This window comes from Nansenia antarctica (genome assembly GCF_963989245.1).
Source record: "Nansenia antarctica genome assembly, chromosome: 3".
Classification (NCBI taxonomy): Eukaryota; Metazoa; Chordata; class Actinopteri; order Argentiniformes; family Microstomatidae; genus Nansenia; species Nansenia antarctica.
The window spans coordinates 79,103,740-79,129,576 of NC_137688.1; the positions used below are offsets into that span (position 1 = coordinate 79,103,740).

Below are 25,837 nucleotides of genomic sequence, written 5' to 3' on the forward strand. Positions count from 1 at the left end.
TATTGATTTGTGTTTGCGAATTGGACACAACAATGCTGTGTCTCCCTTACATTGGCCTTTAAAAGTCCACGAGAGTAAGATCAGAATGCCCTCCTACACAGTGGTTTGATAAACCATAATACCTGAGAGAGAGTTTGTCAAAGCAGTAATTGTTTTTTATATCATTATTTCTATGACATTTCTATGTAAACATCTTGTATAGTATGTTGAATATAAGGAGGACTAATCATATGTGTGATTAAAAACTAAATAATGAATAAATTCCCACTCTGAATTAGTCACTGGAGCGCACTGTTGGAATTAAAACCATATGATGGTATTACATTTTGATGTGGTTAGAATAAAATATGCATGTAATTCTAATTTAAACCAATGTTCCATGTTTGCCCTCGACACCAAAAATAGCACCAGAATACGGAGGCCAGGGAAGTACATTCCTAATTCTATTAAGCTATATTGCACATAGATTAATCTTCCATTGTTCTATTCAACGCATACTTGTGCCCAGGGTCTTGCCTAACGAAAATATGTTTTTAACATTGTCATTTAGAACACAACACCTGCTCCTGTAATGGATGTATTCTCTCATCACACAAAGATGAATACAAATATGTTTTTATGTGTATATGCATCTCTGAAGGAGTCTTGTAGCCATTGCAAAGTACCATCTCCATATCTTCTAGTTAAGGCTACAGACTTGGGAGCTTGAATACAAAATGGCATCCGTAGTGAGTTCTCCAATCAGATCGTGGCCTTCTTTTGTGCCTCTCCCTCTCGGCAATTCAAATACAGCCTGCGCTCAAGAGATAGGCTGACTTTGGAAGGCCTTTGGCCTAAAAACATCCACATCAAGTCTGGTTTTAAGTAAGTCATTTATGGGTATCCACCTTGCACACAGTGCAGTTATTTGTTTGGTTTAGGTCTTTCTAGTATGAATAAAGAGGATTCTATTAAGACTATTATTTCACAGTGAAGTCATTTCCTTTACACACACACCCAACAACTTGGAATATGCATATCTATCTAACAGTTTAACTGCTCTTTGCATAGCGATGAATTCGTTTGAAACTTTTGGATAAGAAATGTATTTGAGGACAAAAAAAACAGACTAGTTGTTTCGCCCTTGCAAAGTAAAGAGAACCCCCCCCCCCCCCCCCCGCCCCCAGAGTAATAACAAACAAGTTCCTTTATCTGTTTACTTTAAGTCATCTTTTCCTTTGCTAAGGCACCTGTATTCTCTTTTACATTGGAGATGATAGTCTAAATCCCCAAAGACATAGTACTCCTTCCTGCTTTTTCAATAATATGACAGCCACACAATATCTCTTGATAGCGCAGGTCTCAGACGAGCCTGAATGACACAGAAAATGTAAAAGGACTGTCTGTGTTATCTGATGAGCTTTCTCATTCAGCTTTCTCCACATTCAACCAGAAGGGGTTTGGCAGTGAGTAAGAGGATGAGAAAAGCTTTAATGTTCAAAATGAGGTCATCCATACAATGTCTCCTCTTCACCAGTGTTTTTCCAACTTCCCTATTGAGGGACGGTTGTCTGAGTGCTGATAACATCCAGAATAAAACCTGACATTGAAGATGAATGTGGCCCTCAGCCTCCCTTGCCTATCAGTCTTCAGCACGAGTGGGGACAGGGCTTGGGAAACATGTCAGCCAGCTATCTCTTCCCCTCTCTGACTGAATTAGGACTTGAAAAGGGTTTGCCGGGATAAAAGGAGAGAGTGATTGGCAGAGAGGGAGAGAATCCTAATTTTCGGAGAAGTGTGAGTATCGGGGCCTTGCCTCAGGCATTCAGGTAGGCTGGGATTACATACACAAGTATGCACAGACACAAGCTCTGATGTCATTGTGCTTGGCTGACTTTCCCGGTGCAGGGGGTGGGATCATCCTCATAGGCCTCTGGTGATTTGCGGCCCCCACTAAGGGACATAGCCACAGGGCTGCCCAAGCCCTCCACGGCTCGCCTCTCTCTCTGGACCTGAGCACAGACATTGACAGTGAGGATGACGTTAAGCACCAGACTAGAAGACGAGCCGCAACGACAACACATTGGGCCATAATTCAACAACAGAGTGCTGCACATCACTAAAACCATGTACAAAGACTGTTTTGGTCATTTCGGATTGTCACCGCAAAGTGCATCTGCCCCCACCAACACAAACTTTGACAAAGATTGTCCCTGTTAAAGTGTCTGCTAACTGGTAAACAATTGGACGTATCCTTCTGATGTTAGTGGGGTAGTGGTGGTCTAGTGGATAGTGAGTTGGACTTGTGATCGGAAGGTTGTGAGTTCAAATCCCGCCTGAAGCCACACCACTACTAGTGTGCCCTTGGGTAAGGCACTTACTCAGTAACTCAGTTACTCCAGGGGGAATGTCCCTGTAATTGTAAGTCGCTTTGGATAAAAGCGTCTGCTAAATGGCAAAATTATTAATTGATGTTGTAGAGGAAGCATCTGCAGGAGCGTGCTGTTGATGTTCGCCGCACAGGATAAGTGGTCGTCAAGGATCACCCCAAGATTCTTGGCTGTCTGGGAGAAGGTCAGAGTAGAGTTCTCTCTGCTCACTGAAGTCTTGGAGAGGGCACACTTTCCCAGGGAGGAAGAGCAGCTCAGTCAACACTTAATCAGCCATGAGGGGTCATTTGACCCCTGTGGGTAAAAAAAACTTGTACTCAATCAAATTTCAGGACCCTCCTTTCATGATTTTTCCTAGATATGTGCGTTCTACCACCCAGTATCCTTACATTTTCTAAATCACATCAGGATAAGCTAGTATAAAGCTATTTTGCAGTTTTTCTGTGTAGGAAACAGGCTAATTTACAAGCGGCCAACTAGTGGTCGTTGTGTGTAAATAAAGAGGGGGCTCTTTTAGTAGGTAAAAAGGCACGACTGTTCTAGTGTTAAAGTTGAGCTTGAGGTGGTGGGCTGACATCCAAGCTGAAATGTCTACAAGACACGCAGACATGTTTTGCCACCTTGTTGGTTAGGTAGATGGATGGATGCATAGATGGATAGATAGATGGATGGATGAATGGATAGATGAAAGAGAGGATAGATAGATAAATGATCTTCACCCACTCATTGCCATGGACCTACTTTCCGCATAACTGAAACGTTGCTGAATGAAATGACCAACTTAGTGGCCATGCTCACTAAGACTTAGTGTTGCTCAACAGCAAATCGGGGCCCATTATGTTTTAGGAACCGCTCATAAATGTGTTTAAATAATCAACCTCTATGCTTGGACGCTTTACAATATCGATGTCAAAGCCTTCGAAACACAGTAACACAAATTGAATATCATGACAATGATCTTCACTTGAACAATTCATAACTATGGATATCTCTTTCTACCATTCATTCTTGACCATTCTAAAACATCTTGGTAGTCATTTATTTGAAACCATAATGGAAAATGAATTTGCACAAACACAATACTAGATAACAATAGTACCACCGGATGACATTGTTTCCCTCTACCTGAAAGCCACACTATTAAGACATGCTGTAACACAATCACACTTGTGCAAACATACACAAACACATACAAACAAACCGTCAAACAAACACAAACAGGATATACATGCACGCACGCACGCACACACACACACACTTCAGGATTGCAGAAGGTACAGTAAATGACATGTAAAATGTCTGAGTGATGAGAACGAGAGGCAAAGCCCCAGAGATTACCCCTCCTCTGGCGATGAAAGAGCACGGCAGCGTGGAGGGGGGGGCGGGGGACGCTAGTGAAATCCTATTTGAGCAGCCTGGGGGAGCGGCAGGGGTACAGGGCTTCAGCGGGCTTCTGTTCAAGCCTTCTCAGGGAAGAGGGAACATGTGAATTCCAGCACTGCAGAGGGCAAACATGAGTGAAGATGAAAGAGTCAAGACTTCCCGCACTCTCTTTATTGGATTACACACCATGTTGGGGAGGTGTCTTTGGCATTTCAATAGGCCTGTTCAAAGCAAACGGGGCCAAAAAATATAAGGATAAGAGGGGAAAAAAACAAGATTCCAACAGCTTAAAGTGCAGTTTGTAGGACATTTGTTCAAGGGCGTTAAGACGCAGGGTTGGGTCTTTGCTAAAAATGCCGCAAACAATGGCTCAAACGGACTTCCAGAGGGCTGCTTGAGAGACAAATAGCATAACGGGTTCAGACAAAGAACTGAGCTGTCATTATGTTTTGGATTAAATCTCTTTTGTCATTAATTGGACAAAACCAAAAAAACATAAAATATCCATAACAACTTCATAACATTTTCAACACAACCAAGTGCATTGTGACTGTCTCTTCAGACGGTGAGATGGGGGTATAAAGGGTATGGTGGGGGGGGGGTTAATCGTAAGCGGGCAGGCCGAAGAGCTCTGGCTGGAAGTCCTCCATGGTCCTCAGCACCAGGGTGGCCTCCTGGGTAAGGCCACGGTCCAGGTTCTCATCAGGGATCATCACCACCTGCATCCCCGCCGCCAGGCCTGCCTTCACCCCGTTAGGAGCGTCTTCAAACACCAGGCACTGTCACAGGAAAGAACAGAGGGATTCCAAATAAAATAAAGTTCATAAACCATAAGTTCATATTACCATGAATCATAACTTCTACTGTGTCAAACGTCTGTAGAGGGGTTTCAAGACAGACTGATTTGTGTACTGGATTCTAATGATGAGACAGTCGTTGGTTACATTTGTGACCACATGTCATGTTTACATATGCATAGACGCTAATCACCACCACAGTGTACAATAATGTTTAATGAAAGTAACCGTGAGCACTTTGAAAATGTTCAGTTAACAACGGAGAGACATGTACCTGTGATGTCACTTTTTTTATCCTGAATTATGCCTATTGCTTTATTGTCTTGTGCTGCAATGTCAGGAACCGAAGCCTAAGACGCAAGTGATGTAACAATACAACTTGAAGGGATAACGGGTAACACTATAACGCTGGCATAGACAACATGAATTATCAAAGTTCCTATAGACATATCATTCTAATGTCATGTCAACTTAAATGATCATCTTTATATTTATACTTTATAGGAGCCGTTTTTTATACTATGATCAAACTAGTTGAGATTGTTCAATTCATAGGAACAAATCATATTCCTCACAATCTACAGAAAGAGGTGTCCATCCACCACATTCATCTGCAGTGCATGTAGACACAGTGCATATCGTTAAACTACAAGGCAAGGCACGACAAGTTCATTTGTATAGCACATTTCATCCAACAGGGGCAATTCAAAGTGCTTACAACCCAGGGAAAGCATGAGAGAGTGTAGGAATCTTTCTTTTGTCCTACTCCAAAGTGTATGTTGAAGTATTCAGCAGCGGCACAAGGACACAGCAGAGGCAAGGTTATTTGTATAACACATTTCAAACAACAGAGGCAATCCAAAGCGCTTTAAAAGAAGAAATGCAGTAAGAGGAGGCAGTAATATTGAAATACCAATGTTGAAGCCAGGGTATGCCTATTGTAGTATGCATCAGCACAGCATGAATACAACAAGCATACAAAAGCGAGGACAACATGTTAGCTCTGCTGGGAACAGAGAAAGACGGAAGGCCTCCCTTTCAATCACTTAGCCTACAGACTTCCCACATCCGTGGCCTCAACAGCCTTGTGCTTCCTGCGTTCTCAGTTCTAAGCCAAGCAATTACAAACACAAGCTTCAAAAGACGTCTAGGTCCACTGGTTTAATCGCCGTATGAAATGCCCTTCAATGTTGGTCGGTGCTCCTCCGTGCTCAGTTGGTAGAGCATGGTGCTAACAAACGCTTAGGTTGTGGGTGCAATTCCTGCTGGGACCATATGTGTCACAATTTGATATAAACAGACACCTCTCGGAAATGAGAAAGACGTGAAATTCGTCTTGAAAGTACAGCAGGATACAAAAAAATGTATGCACTAACACTAACCCATAAAAGTGTCAGCTAAATGGCATATGTACTTGTGGGAATATGGTACGTGTGGTAAAACTAGGGTTAGGGTTAGACATGCCAGCATGTACCAAGTCAACGTTTTATGCTGCCATGTCCCCGGAAATGCCAACATGAACCATTATCCCACATGTACCGTTACATACAGTATATATATATTGTTTTAAGTGATTGAAAGGGTGGCCTTCCGTCTTGGTCTGTTGCCAGCAGTGCTAACATCCTCTCTTTTGTATGCTTGTTGTATTCATGCTGCGCTGACACATTCATACTACAATAGGCATACCCTGGCTTTAACATTGGTAATTCAATATTACTGCCTCCTCTTACGGCATTTCTACTTGCTGTAGGTGCTGTAGGTAAAGCACTTTGGATAGCCTCTGTTATGAAATGTGTTATACAAATCACCTTGTCTTGCCCCTGCTGTTTCCTCTTGCCGCTGCTGAATACTTAGACATTCATAGAATACTATATTTTTGCAATGTTCAACGGCCTTTGAAACATGTCCACCGAGAGTCATACATTATAGTGATAATATCATAGGAAACACAGCAAGAGAGACCCGGCTTCAAGAGGTGCTACGGAGCTTATCAGAAGCTTCTAGAAGGCTTTTGTTTGCCTCTCCTCTACTCAGGTGGAACAAATGGAACCTACTCAAGAAGTCCTCTGTGGAAATCCCTAATTGACTGTTGTGATGTCACTAAGCCTGTAAACAGGGGACGGACTATGGCTGCGGAAATACTGAGCCCGCAGTTGAAGGGGCCTCACTAATTCCCTTGATTGGGAGCAATTAAAACTCTTAATTATGCAATGAGCCAGGCAAACGACCTTTTAATCCGCTTCCAATGCCTGTTTTGTAATGGAGGAGAAACAGAACACAAATGCACTGGAGCTCATGTTGCCTCCTACTTCCCCAGGATTATTGACGGTGGAGGAAGTCGTAGCAGTGAGAGGCACAGTGATTATATAAAGGCCAGGGTCACACATAATAGATCATTCAGGATGTAGCCAAAGGAAGTGTACCTGAGCAATCTCTATGACTACTAACTGGGGGAGCTAATCTAGTTAGGTTCCTTCTATTGAGGGTGTGTTCTCACTAGAACATTTGCTTCACTTGGAATCAGAGTTTAGGATAAAATTGCTCCGCTTGAAAAGGGTGGTTTCGCTCCGATTAGAAACAACGCATCGAGGCTGTCCATAAGAAAACAACAGCGCATGCGTGTTGATCTGGATAAGAGCGGGACGAACTGGGAATTTTCAATTTTTCTGACCAATCAACTACCACGTCTGTTGCTTCGATTGCATGTGTTACTTCGTTTACATAAAGGGCTGTGAGAACGCAAATCAGAGAAATAATTTATGCAACAATGTTGCAATCTCATCCACTTGCTCCTGGTCATGATTCGGACTTTCCGACTAGTGGAGTGGATATCATAAATCATGCAAAATGTTCAAGTAACTGCAATCCATGTTTATAAAATGATTGGATGCTAGGGTAGGGTACAGAATTTTTTTGGGTGAATACACTTTGTTATCGGCAAGTGAAGGTTACAATGGAAGTGACAGGGACAATCGTGGCAACCATGAACTAAGGGTCTAGAAAACGCCCACATGCGTCACTTTTGAAACTGCGAAGCTCCCAGTATATTGATATAGGTCTTTAGATGTTTAACATGTGGCTATCCAAACTTTTTCCTGTCATTTTAGATGACATTTTTGTTTGACTCTTTCTAGGAGTGAAGTAAGTAAAGTAAGTAAAACTTTATTTATATAGCGCCTTTCGTACATGAAATGCAACTCAAAGCGCGTGAAGAGGAAGCATGTTAAATTGTGCTCAACTGCTCAAGTCAATCACACACAGACACACAACACAAACACAGGCACAGGCACAGGGTCAGCGTGGTTCGTGGCTCCTGGAGCAATTAGGGGGTTAAGTGCCTTGCTCAAGGGTACAACAGCAGTGGTAGGCACCTCAGATAGGATGCCAGGAAGCCTCCAGTCACCAGTTCACATTCGGCTCTGTCCTGGGGTCAGGACCAAATCAGCGATCTATTGATTGCTAGCTAGCCTGTCTAACCTCTAGGATACCTGCTGCATCTAATATGTTATACCCCACAGTACCGTTTCATTTTCACAATAGCACTGTCACAAAGTGGGAAAGTAGACAATGGCAGTGGTTATGAAAAACCCTCCCAATATGTCATGTCACTACTTGATCTTTTCTGTTTGTAAAGCGTCTTTGAGTGTCGAGAAAAGCGCTATATAAGTCTAATGTATTATTATTATTATTATTATTATTATTATTATTATTATTATTATTATTATGTAATTCCAGGCATTTTTTCTCCTACCCGTCCATCCCGTCTCTCCCAGTGGCAATAGAAGTGTGCGTTTACAGCTCTTCTTTTTTCATATAGGACAGTTTGAGAGCAGGACATCAGACAGCGGGCCATCCGATAGCTTAGTAGTGCTTATCTGATACATGTTCATTCATTTTAAACTGTGTTTTATTTCACAGTATTGTTCTAAAGCAGTTCAAGGATTTGAGGGTATTTGGGGGATAAAGGCGATGATAGCGGGAGCCAGCCTGGGATGCCTCTCTTTAGCATGACCTTCAAAGATTATTGAATCTGATTCCTTGCACTTCTTGTCATTCTACTTTTAGGCCGAGACATTTTTACAATAATATTGTGACAAAGGGGGAAAGCAGATCCTGGGAAGGAACAACCCTTCAAAGTCATGCAAGAATAGCCGACAGAAAAGGTTTAACTATCAGGCATTTTTGCCTCCTGTTCCGTTCTGTCTCTCTCTATCCAAGTTAGGGGTTGCTAAGGCCCATGTTGCTAAGGCCCATGCTGTAGTGTGTATTTGGTTCATTAGCAGTCCAAGGACATTTTTTGTAATTACTATTGTTATTCGTAAACAATCAATCAATGTTTATTTTTGTAAACCAAAATGAGCATTATCCTAAAGGTCCTCTCTTGATCAAATCAAAAGTTGCCGGTTTGTGGACTACATGAGTGATTGTTTGATTTTTTTCTGGATGAATGAATTGACCTTACTTTGTTGAGTAGCATTATTTGAAATCAGATTTGGGTGAGATGGGAGTCATGATGAGAGCACAGTTTGTGCGAGGCAGGTTACTATTCGTCGATCAAGTTGCTTAGCCTGTTAAATTAATAGCCAGTCTTGCTTTTATTTGTTTACACTAGGCCTATTTGATAATTAATAATTATCCTTTCTCAAACCCAAGGACGCTTTACAGATTTTACAGACAGAAAGTCAGACAGACAGAACAGAAAAAAACAAACAAACAAAACAAAAAGACAAAAGACAAAACTAGACTAGGGGCCAAAGACCTTGGTGAACAGATAAGTTTTGAGGGCTGATTTGAAGCCACACTGAAGGCTCTGTCCCAGAAGGTCCGTAGGTTGGTGCGGGGGGTGGAGAGCAGACCCATGTCTGAGGACCGCAGGTTCTGGGATGGGGTGTGTTGGCAGAGAAGGTCAGTTAGGTACTGGAGGGCGCAAGCTTGGAGGGATTTGTTGGTGAGAGAGAGGATTTTGTAGGTGATGCAGGACTTGACCGGGAGTTGAGAGAGGAGTTGAGGGTTGAGGTAGGCTAAATGGGAGAGGGCGGTCAGTTATGGTCATTCTAGCATGCCACTGCTTTGCCTGAACTACCAGCCTTGATTTGTTTAAGATTCCGACTCCACAGAAATAGAGTGTCCTGCGTAAGTAATGGGATAGTGACATATTTTTTCTTCTCTTTGCTCTACACTCCAAAAGTTTGGATTTTTTTATAAAACAATCACTATTAGGTAAAAGTAGGGACTCTAAGCTTTTATTTGATGGTATGTGTGTACACATTTTATGCATAGTTCCCCTATTTCACAGTACCCAAAAGTGATGGGACATGGCTTGACAGGTGTTTTTTGGAGACACATTTGGTGGTGCCAGCCAGGTGATTTAAATGTGGCTGAAACAAAGGCAGTGATCATCTGATCTTCCATTGGGAAAGGTGATCAATATCGAGTCATCGGCTTCAGGTATTGGACAAAGTGTAACCTCCCTGTGATTCATTGTAACTTGAGAACATGGTGGTAGCCTATTGGATATTCTTAATGGAATCTAGGATCCAATATGATCGAGTGTGTGTCACACAGGGATGAGCAAATCATTATCAATCTTTATTAACTTTAAAATATATTTCAGATATAACGTAATTATAACTTGTGTTAGTTGGTCATGTGTCACTTTGCGTAGAGTCTTCTTTATCAATGTCCATTTATGTCCAAAACTGTGTGAAGTTGTACTGGGGAATACATATATAACTCTATTCTTAACCATCCAGTCCTTTCTCTATTCGTCAGTGTTTTTATCCCAACCTTTCAGTTTCTAGTTCATTAAATGTGTTCTGTCATATCATTTGTGCAGTCATAAGAGAGTTCTCAATGTCTAATATTTATTCTAGGCTTTGTATTTGCCTTTGGAGTCTGCTTTTGGTGTCATCAAAGAGACATCAACGAAAGTTATCATGAGCCTTCCATTATGAGCCTGAAATATCAGAAACAAATCTACTAGAAACATAAACATACCAAAATCAACAGAAGACACTGGTGAGCTCAGAAGAGAGTACCAGCCGCAGAAGACTTCACCAGCAGGATTACAGAGGCTTCACTGCAAGGTACAAACCACTAGTTAGCTGCAGAAACAGGACGGGTCAGGTGACGGTGAGATGAGACAGATGACAGGTGGAAATATGCAGACCGACAATGTCACTCGGTCTGCATATTTCAGCCTACGCAACATTAATCGTCTCCGTCCATCACTTACACCCTCCAGCACCGCCATTCTTGTCCATGCCCTGGTTACTTTCCGTTTTAGACTATTGTAATGCCATCCTTTTTGGTCTCCCACACAAATGTCTCCATAAACTTCAGCTGGTCCAGAACTCAGCTGCACGCATCATCACTAGAACTCCCTCCATTCACCATATCACTCCAGTCCTCCAACAACTTCATTGGCTCCCCATCAAATTCCGCATTCACTTTAAGATTCTCCTTCTCACCTTTAAGGCTCTCCATAACCTAGCACCCTCATACCTCTCTGAACTCCTTCTTACTCACACTCCCTCCCGTAGTCTCAGATCCTCCTCTGCCAACCAACTTGTCATCCCTTCTGCCCGCCTAACTACTATGGGATCTAGAGCCTTCAGCCGTTCTGCTCCCCGCCTCTGGAACTCTCTGCCACCCAACTTACGCAATATTGACACTCTCACCACTTTCAAATCCTGTCTTAAAACACACCTTTTCACAATGGCTTACTTGGTTTGATCTCCTGTATTTTGTTTGTTGTTATATCAGATTTTGCTGTTTTTATCTCATTTTGCTTTGTTGATTTTAATGTTTTGATATGTGGTTTTAAACTGTCTTGTAAGGTGTCCTTGAGAGCCTTGAAAGGCACCCATAAATAAAATGTATTATTATTATTATTATTATTATTATTATTATTATTATTATTATTATAGATGAGATGAGACAAAGACTATCATGTATCAGAGTGTTGGAAAAAGTTAAGCGTGGAGACAATAAAGGAACTGCCCAATATCCACAGCGTACCATCTCATCTGTCACATTATGATCCAGGGGGTGTGGTATGTATGGTTTCCACTGGAATTGGCTCACTTGTCTTAATTGTTTATGTAACTGCTGACAGCAGCAGCAGGATGAATTCTGCATACAGAAACATCTTGTCAGCTCAAGTACAAGCAAATGCCTCCAACAACTAAAACACCCGCTCTGTCTGGAAGTTATAGCATGAGCGTGTGCGATAAGACCTGAAAGACGTGAACTATGCTTGGGTCCTGCCCTGGCCGAAGCCAGAGGAAACTCTGTTGGAGGTCCGTAGCGGTCCTGACATGCAAATCGGTCGTCCGACCTGGGTATAGGGGCGAAAGACTAATCGGACCATCTAGTAGCTGGTTCCCTCCAAAGTTTTCCACAGGATAGCTAGCGCTCGAAGTCGTAGTTTTATCTGGTAAAGCGAATGACTGGAGGTCTTGGGGCTGAAACGATCTCAACCTATCTTCAAACTTGGGTAAGAAGCCCGGCTCGCAGGCTTATAACGGGCGTGGAATGCGAGGCACCTAGTAGGCCACCTTTGGTAAGCAGAACTGCAGCTGCGGGATGAACCGAATGCCGCGTTAAGGCGCCGATGTTTAGTAAACAACTCAAATTTTATTTTATGACGTTTGTAATGACACAGTATTACGTGCCATAACTAGAGCCAGACGATTTAAATATGTAAATAGCTCTGCACAAATTAATCTTCCACGGGTATTGCGTATAAGGTAACGATATTCTAGCAACACCTGCTGCTGGAATGACCGTATTGCAGCAATACATTTATTTTTAAAATAATAATTTTACGATTTCTCCTAGAAAGCTTAGGTGGAGCAAAAAAACCTAAAAGCTAAACCTTTTCAATGCAGGAAAAACCTGGGAGGTGGGAGGTTTTCAGACCCAAAAAGTGGAAAGTTGGAAAGTCAATCTCCAGATTTAAATCCTATTGAACATGCGTTTCACAAAAACGTCCTCAAAACAAACAACAACTGAAGATGGCTGCAGTACAGGCCTGGCAGATAATCACGAGATGTGACACTGTTCTAATGCTTTGGTCCGGATTCTGATGTAATGATGGGACTTTTCTTTTGAAAAATGGGAATACATTTCTGCGTTGTTGAAAATCAACGACACGTCGCTAGTCGACTAAAGGCCGATTTAAGCTTCTGCGTCGAATTTACGCACGTCTACGCCGTAGCCTACGTAAGGGGTCTCACACTTTACACTTCTACGTGTTTTATATGCCCCTGTGCTGTGCCTCTTCCAGTTAGCTACCCAGCGTCTGGTGGGACCAATGGCAGGTCAGTAAATGAATTACAATTGAAATACCTCATACCTCATGTACATAACTATTCAGAACCTTTGCTATGACACTTAAAAATAGCAAAAATGTAATCAAAAAAATCTTCATGTTTGGGTGAGTTGGTAGTCATCATAAGAGCGCAGTTTGTTCAAGGTAAACAGCCAAGGTTGCTTGCCAACCTTGGTTCATTTCTTACATGAGGCCTCTCAGAGATAGCCCTGTGGGCATGGACGTGTGACTAGTTATATGGAGAGGGATGGAGCATTAATCAAACTTTCATTATGACAAAACAGAATGTTTTATACAGATACTTCTGGGTAATTATGTATCCACTACTCTGGGTAAGTATTTGTCCACTTTTCTAAATATGTTGTAACATTAGCTTCTTCTGCCTATTTCCCTGCATTACCGACCACCGAAAATCACCTAAAATGGAAAATATACCAACTGTGAAAGGGGGAAATTCTTCAGCAGACCACATCACGCTCACAGGCAGCCCAGGCTGTTTGGCAGCCCCGCTGGTGCCAATAGTCCCAGAACTGTGGGAGATTACTCGTTGAACTCGCCACTTGCTCAGAGCATTATATAACAGATACAGTAAGTGCTTCCTTTCTCCTTTGGCATGACCTTCTGTCCTGGGCCTAACTAGTTCCTGGTGGAAGATGTATACAAGCTGTACCCAAGGCACACATCCAAACACATGCAAGATTCATCAGGACCAATTGAATCTGTATTCACTGTGTACTCAAGTCGGTGGCCAGAGAAGAAGAGAAGAAGGACGGCCAAGACTTGTCACACACACTCTGTCCACAAACGTGTATTAAGGGGAGGTGACAGGGCACAGAGAGAGCATGCTGCTGCTGTATGGATCTGATACCGAGGCCTGCTTGGCAGCACACATCACTTCAGTAACTGCAGGAGGAGGGACTTTACACTCCTGACAGGACTGTCATTGGACACTTAAAACAGAGAATAAAGTGTACCTCTAAGAACAACATGATTGAATCCTGTGTATCTACGTTACTTCTTATCCTCACACAGGAAGCTACAGGATGTGATACAGTGGCTAGACCTCTAATAATAGAGCGGACCTGACAGCCCTTGGGAAAATATAATTAAAAGTCTCATTCTGTCCTACGGAGGAGAGAAGCTCTCGCCTAGCCATAAATACAGTCCCACACCGTACTGTAGAAATGCCAGAGACTAGTTAATTCTTCAGTTCCGTTTCAATGTGTCATTTCGGGTCCTCGAAGGGAGCACTCTACGAAAAGAAGGAAATGTCTTGGATGGATGGACTTATAATGGCATTTGGCAATAATAAATTCGACAAAACATTTCTCCAAGTATTGCATCTTTAAGAGATTGATCCTCCCTGCCTTGGGCATATGTGACAGGAGCTGGTGTTTTGTCAGGTCATTTGTCTGTTTTTTTAACAGATTATGAAAGTACAGATTGTACACTTTCAAACGACGTGTCATACATCTGAAATCTGGAAATAGTTGAAGAAGACGCTTATTTGAATGTTGGTACCCCTCAAACCAAATAGTGAAAGATCGGTCAAAACAGACTGCTCCGTTGCGCTTCCTAGCTAGCAGCTAACAACAAAGAACATTGTTATGTAACATATCTAGCATCTGTATGTTTAGCACATCACAACACACACTGTCTCAGGAAGGCCTCCAAGATCTCCAGGGACCCAACCCACCCTGGGTACGAACACTTTACCAGGCTGCCCTCGAAAAGGCGGTTCAGGACCCTGGCCGCAAGGACAAACAGACTGAAGAACAGCTTCTACCACAGGGCCGTCCAGGCCCTGAACACAGCAAAGACCTAGGTTCTGGGCCCTGGACAGTCTGGACGGATTGATGGCAGCTGCTGGACTGAAAAAAAATCAGGTGTAGTGCTGAGGCACAAACATGTACATTTCAAGCCTGCAAACTGTGACACTTTAAATAAATGTGAAATAATACTATTGTGCAATATGACAACCCTAGTCGTCTATCTGTACAGTATAGTACAGTGGATAGTGTACATAGCCTTTATTTATGTAAACCAGCCTTTATTTATGTAAACCAGCTTTTTTTAAGTGTTTTTTTTTTTTTTTTTCCCTTTCCTAACACCAGGGGAGCCACCCCTCCTAAATTTCGTTGTTTGGTACCTGTACTGTAGCAATGACAATAAAGTCCATTCACAACATGCTGATAGAACATGAACGTGCTAGAAACACACTGAACTACACATGAACTACACGTAATCCCAGATTGCCCATTTAAGGGTCTAGCCGTGAATGCCTTTTATAATGAAACATAAAGACCACCCCCCCCTGACGAATGCACGCTGAAACTACAGTATCTATACTGAAGCAAGAACATATTAGAATCACAAACACCACAGCCTAACAATCTGTGTGTGTGTATCACACGTGATAGGGGTCGTTGAGTTAATAAGCGACACTGACAGATTGCCTGTTGCGTCTTCTAAATGATTCTGGAGCCTAGGGCACACTGAGCAGGCCATGTGTAAAGTGTCATCTGTGTGTTACACATACACTGCGGGGTGTATGAAATGTGTGTTTCAAGACAGAACACTGTACATGGACAGGAAACAGGAATGCATCCGATCTTTGGCTGCTAGAGGCCTAAAAGGTCCAGTGTGAAGATTTGACCTTTGAAATAGAGCAACAGCCATGATCAACCAGTAGCGATCGAGGAACTAGATGATGATAAGACAGTTCGGTGAAGAGTGGTTTCGGTCCATACAAAGCCCTTTCTAAAATCTAGGACACCTAGGCCGAGTGCTGACCTTTACGTACCTATTTTATGTGTCGTTAATTTACAAGGATATAAACACATATGTCCGAAAATGTAGCATACAGTGTGGTCAAAGGACAGAGCTAAATGACATGCTTCACTTCAATCAAATGCAGGTCAGACACAGGCAAAATGACATTAATCCAAAGAGCGTCAAGACACCCAGCATTGTCCATGTTCAGCGTAACACTAATGATAGAGAGAAGTGAAAGCTCGAAGGTAAGATAGACAGGCCCATAAATAGGTCCAAATTCTGCTTTAATTGTATTATTATTTTGATTATTGATGGATTTAACTCCTTGTCATGTGTAGTATGTTATTCTGAACTATGACCTGAGCATATCCACACAAAACCTCAAGGTGTTATCAAACGGCATCCTGCTTTTAAGCATCTGATTTCTAATGCTATAAGTAGTTTAGTTTGGGTCTGGTTTTTAGGCGGAAATTAGTCAAATCACTGAATTGAATATAATTGTTATTATTATCCAGAGAGCCAAGACTGTGGCCATCCTTTGGAAGTCATAAAACTGATGACTAACTGTCTGCAAATCCGATCTCCTATAAGCATGTTTAAGTGGCATTTCCTTTCAACAGAATCAAATTAGTGATCAATATTCTTAAGCTGCCCATCAACAAAACGTCTGATCCTCAGACACTCCCTCTCCTCTGCTGTGTGTGGACTAAAAAGCACCCAGCAGGCTTAAACCCTTAGATGAAGTCAGTGTCGATAAAGAGCTCAACTAAAAATAGTTGGAAAGCATAACAACAGTCTACTGTGTCTGAATGTAAGTTCATAAGAATACTTTGGCATCCCTAGATAAAAAAATGAAAACAGTCATTTCTGCTGAGTAGAAAGCAAGTGGCATTAAATCAAGTGGCATTAAAGCTGACCTTCTCTGCACTAAAGGCATCACCGTCACCATAATATTTGGCATTAGAAGTTTACAAAGCTCAAATATTGAATATGTCATACAGCTAGCATAAACACACGCTGTCCAGTTTGTCCAATCAAAGAGAGCCGCCGCCCTACAGGCCTACACCATTAAAAACACATGGGACTGGTGTATAATGGCAGAAGGCTTTCGTCTCACACTCCAGCCACAATCGGTTTGAACCCCTACCGCCCAAGAGACTCAGGAAGTACAGGATCCTCAGGTCCCGCACCAGCAGGCTCCAGAACAGCATCTTTCACAGACCTATCACTCTGATGAACAACCCCCTGGGGTACAATGACTCTCGGTATCCACCCCCCCCACACACCCCCTCAGCCACTGTGAACACTCATCATTTACCCTTTGCACTACTGCTGTTTACAGATACTACCTTTGCACATGCCCTTTGGGGGCAGCTGTGGCTCGGGAGGTAGAGCCGGCGTCTAGTGATCGCAAGGTCGGTGGTTCGATGGCCACGTGTCGAGGTGTCCTTTCCCTTGGGCAAGACACTGAAGCCCAAATTGCCCCCAGTGAGCGGGCCGGTGCCTTGCATGGTAGCTTGCCGCCATTGGTGTGTGAATGTGTGTGAATGGGTGAATGAGAGGCAATTGTAAAGCGCTTTGGAATAAGGCACTATATGCAGTCCATTTAGCATTTACATACCATATTTTCGCACATTGCACATACCTCTTTTTGATATGGAATCTATTTATACATTTGTACATACCATAGTGTACATAAGCTACCTTAACTGTACATAGATCATTACTGCATATACCTCTAATAATTGTAATAATTAAATAATTTTGCCATTTAGCAGACGCTTTTATCCAAAGCGACTTACAATTACGAATTACAGGGACATTCCCCCTGGAGTAACTGAGGGCTAAGTGCCTTACCCAAGGGCACACTCTAAACTACCGTACTTGCCATACTGTACCTATCACTATCATTGTCATGTTTTGATATCACTATTTGCACTTCTGGTTAGATGCTAAACTGCCTTTCGTTGTCTGGTGCTTGTACTCTGCAAAGACAATAAAGTTGAATCTAATCTAATTAATACATCAAATCCTTTTAGGTCCCTGAACATTTCAGCCCACACTGGGCACAAAACGTGTGTCACGCTGCGAGTGCTAAATTGAGAAACAGCGTTGACTTGTTTGTTTGTGCAGAAAGACTGAATACTATCTGTTGGATTATAGCAGCTGCTTCCATATATGACTTGATCCCTGCATCAGCACAGCGGAGGTCTCAACGGGCCCTCACAGTTAAAATGCCACCACACAATATGGGGGAGGGCTTGTTCCACCATCATTATCTGCAGATCCAAGCTCCAAGACAAGAGGAGATGGACTCTCGTTCCGACCTTTGTGAGAGTGTCTTTCTTAAGCCTCTAACTCTTAGCGCCCAGTCTTTAAACCAGGTAAATAATTTTAGTTGTTTTTACCCCCTCTTTAACAGAGTGCTTCCTGTCTAGCTCAGTGAATGTCATATTGCTCTAAAGCAATACTTCAATTCCAAGGGTAAGAGAACCTGGAGAACCATCTCTCACTGCCAATCACACGTTCAAAGTCTAACACCGTACTATCTATTTAACACAGTTTAATCGATTTTTGTCTTTGAATATCTATGAGACAAGCAGTGCAATAATTGACCGATTTCATGTTGGAGTAGTATAGTACTATTTCATATCCTAGTTGTACCTGATTTGAATATCTAGGCTCTCAACCTTTCCACGGTGTAGCCTAATGTGATTTATGATTTATGACAGCAGAATTCCCCACCCTCCCTATATGAATCAGTTCCCCATGGAGGTGGTGGTGGACTATTTCCTATCCTTTGTATTGGCTAACGTATAATGTATTGGCTGTGCCAGTACTTACCTGTGAGAGAGTTTAAAGCACTCTGGAATATTGCTCAGTACAGTATACCACCCCAGACATGCCTAGTCTCTACTATAGAGAGCTAGCCTTTGAGTACACAAAGAATTCTCTCTGATCAACTGTATGACATGACATTACGGTAGGACTACTGTCGTGTACAGTTACAGTGAATGAAGCCAAAAAAGGCCAAATGTCTAATGAGTATAACATGAAGAATCGTCTTTGATTCAGATTTAGATTAAATGTAATTGTCATTGGCAGAGTACAAGTACAATGGCAACGAAACGCATTTGGCATCTCGACAGTGCAACAGTGCATGGTCCAAAAGCCATAAACGTGTGGACAGATATATGTACAGTGTGATATGTACAGACAAGGGCGAGATATTCCGTCTGTCCACCCGTGGAAATCTGCCATCTCTGGCCACCGAGGCGAGTTCCAGACAACATCCTCCCTAACAACGGCCTCCCTCATAATAACATAGCCCCCGAAATGAACTTGCAGTGTCGTACATTAGCGCTTGTGTTTCTGCATGCAAGCACGATTTGAAGAGCTACCAGAGACCTAGAACAACCCTGGCCAATAAACAAGCCTGTGTCACCCCTAGACGCTCTTTTAGAAAGAGCTTTTCGGGACAAAGTGGTGTTCGTGAATAAAATCTGTCATTCCCTGATCACTACTGATTGAACACAGAACAGACCATGAGAAAGATTGAATGTTCCATACTGCATATAGGCCTATAGCTGCAACGTTTGCAGGAAAAGTGCTATATAAGTTATTATTATTATTATTATTATTATTATTTAAAGATTGAATGTTACATACTACATATTTAAAGATTGAATGTTCATACTGCATATTTAAAGAATGAATGTTACATACTGCATATTTAAAGAGTTAATAGAAAACACAGCCGCCAGGGACATAGAGAACAACCCCACCACAAGCGATAAGGAAGTCAATGATTCTGGTGAATTCATGACAACGAGTGTGGCTCTGTGGATGGGAACATGGTGTGTTAATGCATGCTCCCCTTTTCTCTCTCTCTCAGTCTCTGTCTCATGTCTCCTTGAAACGCTGGCTGTCTCTGTGCCTCCCCCCCTATCTCTCTCTTGTGGTGCTTAGAGAAAACTGTCACGGAGAGAAGCCAGGGAGTGACACATCATCATTCGTTATTCCACTGAACACTCTGTCGATTCCCTTTCAGTCGCACTTTCATATCTCATCAAGAAAATGCATCTGTGGTGACCGTGGTCACCTGAACTTGCTACAAAGATAATAACAATAACAATAACAATAAATGTTAAAATAATAATAATTAAAATAATAATAATAATAATAATAAAATAAATGATAATAACAATACATACATAAATAATAATAGTAATAATAACAATAATACAAAAATAATAATCATAATCATAAAACAACAATAATAATAACAATTAAAAAGAAAAACAGGTAGACAATACTGCAGACCGATTTGCAGCAAAAGCTCAAGCACTGTATCTGTTACTTTGTGAATTATTTTAAACTTTCAACTGGGGCCTATAAACAAACTCCCCAAGCTATACTCCCTTGATTATCGCGTTATGCTGCACTACTAGGCTATGCAAACAATGACTCACCATCCAACATGAGGTCATTAAGGTCTTCTTCTCCTCCAGACTCTTTGTTTTTGCCATCAAACAAAGCTGAGCTGCTTGAATCTTTACGCCAGGAGTGGCATAGTCACCCAACAGCAACGTGAAAGACTGGTGGAGAGCATGCCAAGACGCATTAAAGCTGTGATTGAAAACCAGGGTTATTCCACCAAATATTGCTTTCTGAACTCTTCCTAAGTTTTAAAACAATAGTATTGTGCACAATGTTTTCTTGCCATTATTCACGGTCTGAAAACACTGCATCTTTTTTCTTGTAATTTTGACAGTGCAAATAAATGCTCTAAATGCTCAAAACTTTTGATTTGGAATGTGGGAGAAATGTTGTCAGTCGTTTTTTTTTTTTGCATAATTTTTTTCCAGAGCTGTATGTCAGGATATGACATCTCAGGCCGTTGGGTGGGGTCGTTCGTTGAATTTTGATTGAGGCCCTGAAAGGACACTGATCAACCCCATTTCGTTCTTTTTTTCTTCATAACGACGCCGATCTTTGATCGTCAAAAACAACATTACATCACCTTTTTTTTGTGTCTTCATAATACTTCCTCTTGAATGTATCTAGGGTTGGTGATATCTGACAGGCTCCCACCTTAGGCTTACCTACCTTTCAAAATAATCTGTACAAAAATTCCTGTCCTCTAAAGTGGGCCTACCAAATGGTAAATGGTAAATGCACTTATATGGCGCCTTTTTAGCTGCTCCAAAGCTGCTCCAAAGCGCATTACAGCGGCCTTTCACCCATTCACACACACATTCACACACCAATGGCGGCAAGCTACCATGCAAGGCACCGGCCCGCTCACTGGTAGGGTTGGGTACCGAAAACCGGTACCGGTATGGTACCGGTTACTTTACATTCGGTACCTACCGAACCGAATTGCAACGGAGATTTCGGTTCCTCTCTCGCCCCCTGGTGTCCGAAATGGACGTTACATGCAACAGTCAACCGCACGTGACATCGCCTGTTAAAGTTCCACTCAGTTCATGTAATCGAGACTGAATCGCTCTCAACATGCGCGAGGCGACGCGCTTGCAAAACAGTTTTGTAATTGGTCTGAATTTAGCGTGAAATTTGGATTTAACAACGACACAATATTGGCAGGGGAAAAGAATTGGAGTCGAATTTTTATAGACAACGGATTTACATGCTGGAAAAACATGCAGCTAAAATTCAGGGAACATTTGGACAATACGAGACACAAGGGAGCTGTGGTCGCATGTTCTTATTACAGGGCAATATGCGCGGTGCAAAAATAATCTAAAATCATCACGAACAGAACGGCGGAGGTACGGGTAAACAGGGCTCATCATGTCATCAAAGGTATACGTTGGTTTTCTCAGCTGATAATATGCATTACCTTGCTGTTGGTTGTTTACCTAATGCTCCATCTGACTGTCACAGTGATTTGACTTGTGTCAACAGTTAATGAGTAATGTTAGCCCGTTTTGTGCGTGTACTCTCATGTAGGCCTACTTCATATTGATGAGCTGATAATCTTTCAGTGTGTGTGTGTGTATGTATGTGACTGTCAGTCACAAGTTTATATTCTACGAATGTTGTTCAGTGCTGTATTCCCGGTTCTGTGTGTACTCTTGTGTACTTCATATTCAATGAGCTGATTATCTGTGTGTGTGTGTCTTGGGCGTATCTGTCAGTCACATTCAGTGCTATATGCGGGTTCCCCATGTTCTGCTGCAGCTGTAGCGTCAGGATATGTTGGTATTTGATCACCTTCTATATAAAACATCACCGCTCGGCATTAATGGCGTGCACGCGGAAAATCGCGTCAGTGACCACCCCGCCAATCAAAAGTACCGATTTAAGTACCGTTTCGGTACCGGTACCGTTTTTTAAAGTATCGATTTGGCACCGGTATCGAATAAAACCCAAACGGTACCCAACCCTACTCACTGGGAGCAATTTTGGGGTTCAGTGTCTTGCCCAAGGACACTTCGACATGTGGCCAGGCGGTGCTCGAACCGCTGATCTGCCAACCATGTGATTATTAGACGGCGACTCTACCTCCTGCGCCACAGCCGCCCCTACCAATGTCCACAACGATGTCTCTTACCTTCCCAGGAGAAGCAGGAGGGCTGAATCTACTGGCGCACACCAAGAATGAGTCTGGTTGAGGTTTGCTCTTCTTCACATCGCGGTCATCCCCAAGGACAATATGACTGAACTGGCCAAAGAAGGCTTGGTGCAGACTGGTCTTCATCTGGAACGTCACTCCCGCTGAGCTGGTTGCGACGGCTATGGGGATGTGATGTTTACAGAGATGGTTGATGACCTTCTCTACTCCTGATCACACACGCACAAAGACAAAGACAGCAATTTAAAAAGAACTTACAGGTACTGCAATCACCAGATTAACCCTATCTAAGGATGTTTGGCAATCTGAAATTCACAGGTGAGAATAGGCCTTTATTTTCAGGTTTGGAAAAAATTGTGTGAGAGCGTGTGTGTGTGTGTGTGGGGGGGGGGCTGTCTTTTCACAAAACATGTACCTCCATGGTCAGGCACCTGCTTACATCTGTGACCTACTGCGTCCTTACAGCCCCAGTAGGTCTCTCAGGTCCTCTGACCAGGGTTTGTTGGTTGTCCCCCGTGCCAGATTGAATACCAAGGGTGATAGAGCATTCCAAACCGTGGCTCCCAGGCTTTGGAATTTACATTGAATGCTCTTCCCTTGGGTCTTAGATCAGCGGTCTCGGTCGAGGCTTTTAAAAAACAGCTAAAGACTGTCTTGTATAGACAGGCTTTTGGATAGCCCCAAAAGCCTGTCTTTCTGTGTCCTGTTGATATTGTTGTACACCTGTTGTCTGTTACTTGTTCTTATTTTCACTTGTTTGCCTGTTTTAACCTGCTATGACTTTCGCTCTTTTATTATGTTTTATTATGTTTCTTCTTTATTATGTTCTCTATATGTAAAGCACTTTTGTGACCCTTGGTCTGGGAAAGGTGCTATACAAATACATTTTACTTACTTACTTACCTGGCATCAATTTAGCTGAAGGGAATATCCTCTCCTGTATCTTCCTAGCCTCATGGAGAAGTTCCTCTGGCGTCATCGGCAGGTCAAGGGTGTCCCGTATAATTGTAGCCGCATCCATAGCTTGTTTGCCCATCACTGTGGCCTTAACATCCCACGTGTATTTCTTCCCAAACCGGTCACATATTTCCTGGAATGAAACCGTGTACAGCCGCTCTGTGTCTGTTGAAATCAAAACAGAGGGATGAAAGACACTCAATCGTTAGGCTTGTCTTGTTGCATGTGTCCCAGGCATCTGACCTGCACCTAGCTGGGAGTGTTAAAGTCCAGATCCAAGCAATAATGATATATGCATGTAAAACTAGCACTTGGTTTTTCATAGTGGTGTGTTGTTAAAGTAGTAGTAACTAAAGATGCATGCATACATATACATATACACATACACATACACACACACACACACACACACTCACACTCACACTCACACTCACACTCACACTCACACTCACACTCTCACACTCTCACACACACACACACACACACACACAGAAAGAAACATGCGCGCGCACACGCACACACACGCACGCACGCACACACACACACACACACATAAAGAAACATGCACGCACGCACGCGCACGCGCACGCACACACACACACACACACACAGAAAGAAACATGCGCGCGCGCGCGCGCGCACACACACACACACACACACACACACACACACACACACACACACACACACACAGCATGTCAGTGACAGTGTCACAGGCTGGCAGCACACAGCCATTGATCGGTGCTGACTCGTGTCTCAGTCAGTGTCATGATCGTCGTTTTCAAATCAACATTGCGGGGTTGTCAAACCTAATAATAATCCATCCATGTCGAAAAGCACATGGGTCACAGGTGCAAAGCTCAGTCTGGTAGTGGTTGACATGTTCGCGCTGCACGGAGCTTTTTCGCCAGCCTAAACTTTCAACCCAGATGGACAACCATAACCATAGCTTCAACAACTTATTTTGGGCGGCGTTCGTAAATTTGCTCTGAAAGCGTCACCAAAGGGGCCAAGTCATTTGTTTGGACAAGAGGCATTCCATGAGTGTTGATCAGATTTTCAGAGCGTGTTTACGAACGCACCCCTTTGACAGCAACATTAGCTGTAGCGAGCAAGCTCAATTGAAACAATTAATATATTTGTTATCGTGTGTTTGAATCTAAATCTCTTATAACGTACTATGTTATAATGACAATATAATTCAGCCTGACGGGAAAAAAAGGAGTGACAGTGGCGAATGACACTGTGAGCGTTTAGTCGTCCTAAATTTCTGCAATGGCTTATGGGAAATGTAGTACGGTAAGTCAACTTCTCAAAATCATCCTCTTTGATGTTATGAATGTTTGTAACACACGAATGACATACATCTTAAACAATTTAAACTGTAGAACAAAGTCATGTTGTCGACTCTTGAAGTGGTGTGTTCCACTGTGTATTTATTTAATCAACTCAATATGTAATTAGTGACCATCTTGGTAGGAGAGGGAACAACAGATGTTTATCACTTTTTAGGTACGTTTAGAAAATCATAAGAATATGATTTCTGGTGTCTGGTTTCTCCCAACAAATTTTTTTTTGTTTTCAGCTACAGTAGCCTACTGCCCTTTTTTTTTACTTTTTAAATGCTCCTGTATGTCTTAATCATATTCTTACCCATCAACATATGACTTTATAGACTAGATCCATTACAGAATATATTGAACAACTACCCCTGACTCTCTGAATCTCTACTCTATGTGACTCTTGATTTGGGAGGTCTGATTATGCAACATTTTGATCAGCGTTCTCGAAGGTACATCCCACAGACGGGTTGTTGCAGATTAAATTAACAACGCCGGTGGGGTGGACCACTGTTATACCACCATATTTTACAGAATAATTGGAACCAGGATGTTAACAGAATTTGTCTTGTTAGGGTGAACGAGATGTGGAGGGAATGAGAGTCGTCCGACCTGGCCGAGCTAATGAGGCTATGGATTTCAGGTCTAATTGGGTGAGGGCAAGAGTAAGGCTTTGTTTGAGGGCTGGCAGAGTTTTGCCTCTCCTTACCAATTGGGTTGCATATGCCTTTTGGGGAATTGCTTCAGACTGAATGCTGACTTTCTAATGGCTCACAACGTGGGAGGAGAAGCTGGTGCTGTGAGGAGAATAACAGAGAGAATCTCTACCTGTCCAGAGAGACTCTGACTGGAGAAGTAGGCCTAATGTCTTATAGTGGAGGAGAGACGAGCACACCAATATTCACATCACTTGAAATATTGAAAGTAACGTGTTTGACGTTTTATTTGAATCGTACATCAATTCCACTGTCTACTCTACACCCACTGATGTTTCACATTTTGATATTGAAATGTTCATTTCATGCATCTGCGAATAGTGAAAAATAAACAGGAGATGTTTAGATGAAAGATAGACGGGGATAGTATCAACATTACATTCATAGGCGTAGGTGGAGGTTTTAGGCAATGCAAGGAGCCAGAGTTCTGTTTGAAGTATGGTCGTGGACTGAGACTGCGTGGGCTTTCTCTTGAAGTCATTATGAGTCAGGATATTCATCAGATCCACCATTCATGGTTAACAGGGATTTATCTAACCTTTTTTTTTACACGCATGCCATGGCACA

The 25,837-nt window shown here is 42.5% G+C and overlaps 1 protein-coding gene across 1 annotated transcript; it reads right to left on the reverse strand.

Moving 5' to 3' along the window:
• Positions 1–3,476: 3,476 nt before the first annotated feature.
• pudp (pseudouridine 5'-phosphatase) lies at positions 3,477–24,120 on the reverse strand. The gene is made up of 4 exons (XM_080525692.1): positions 24,024–24,120; positions 23,161–23,379; positions 22,237–22,466; positions 3,477–4,531 (listed from the first exon to the last, which is right to left on the reverse strand). The coding sequence occupies exons 1-4, from the start codon at positions 24,094–24,096 to the stop codon at positions 4,355–4,357; spliced, it is 699 nt and encodes a 232-aa protein (XP_080381818.1). The 5' UTR covers positions 24,097–24,120; the 3' UTR covers positions 3,477–4,354.
• Positions 24,121–25,837: the final 1,717 nt, after the last annotated feature.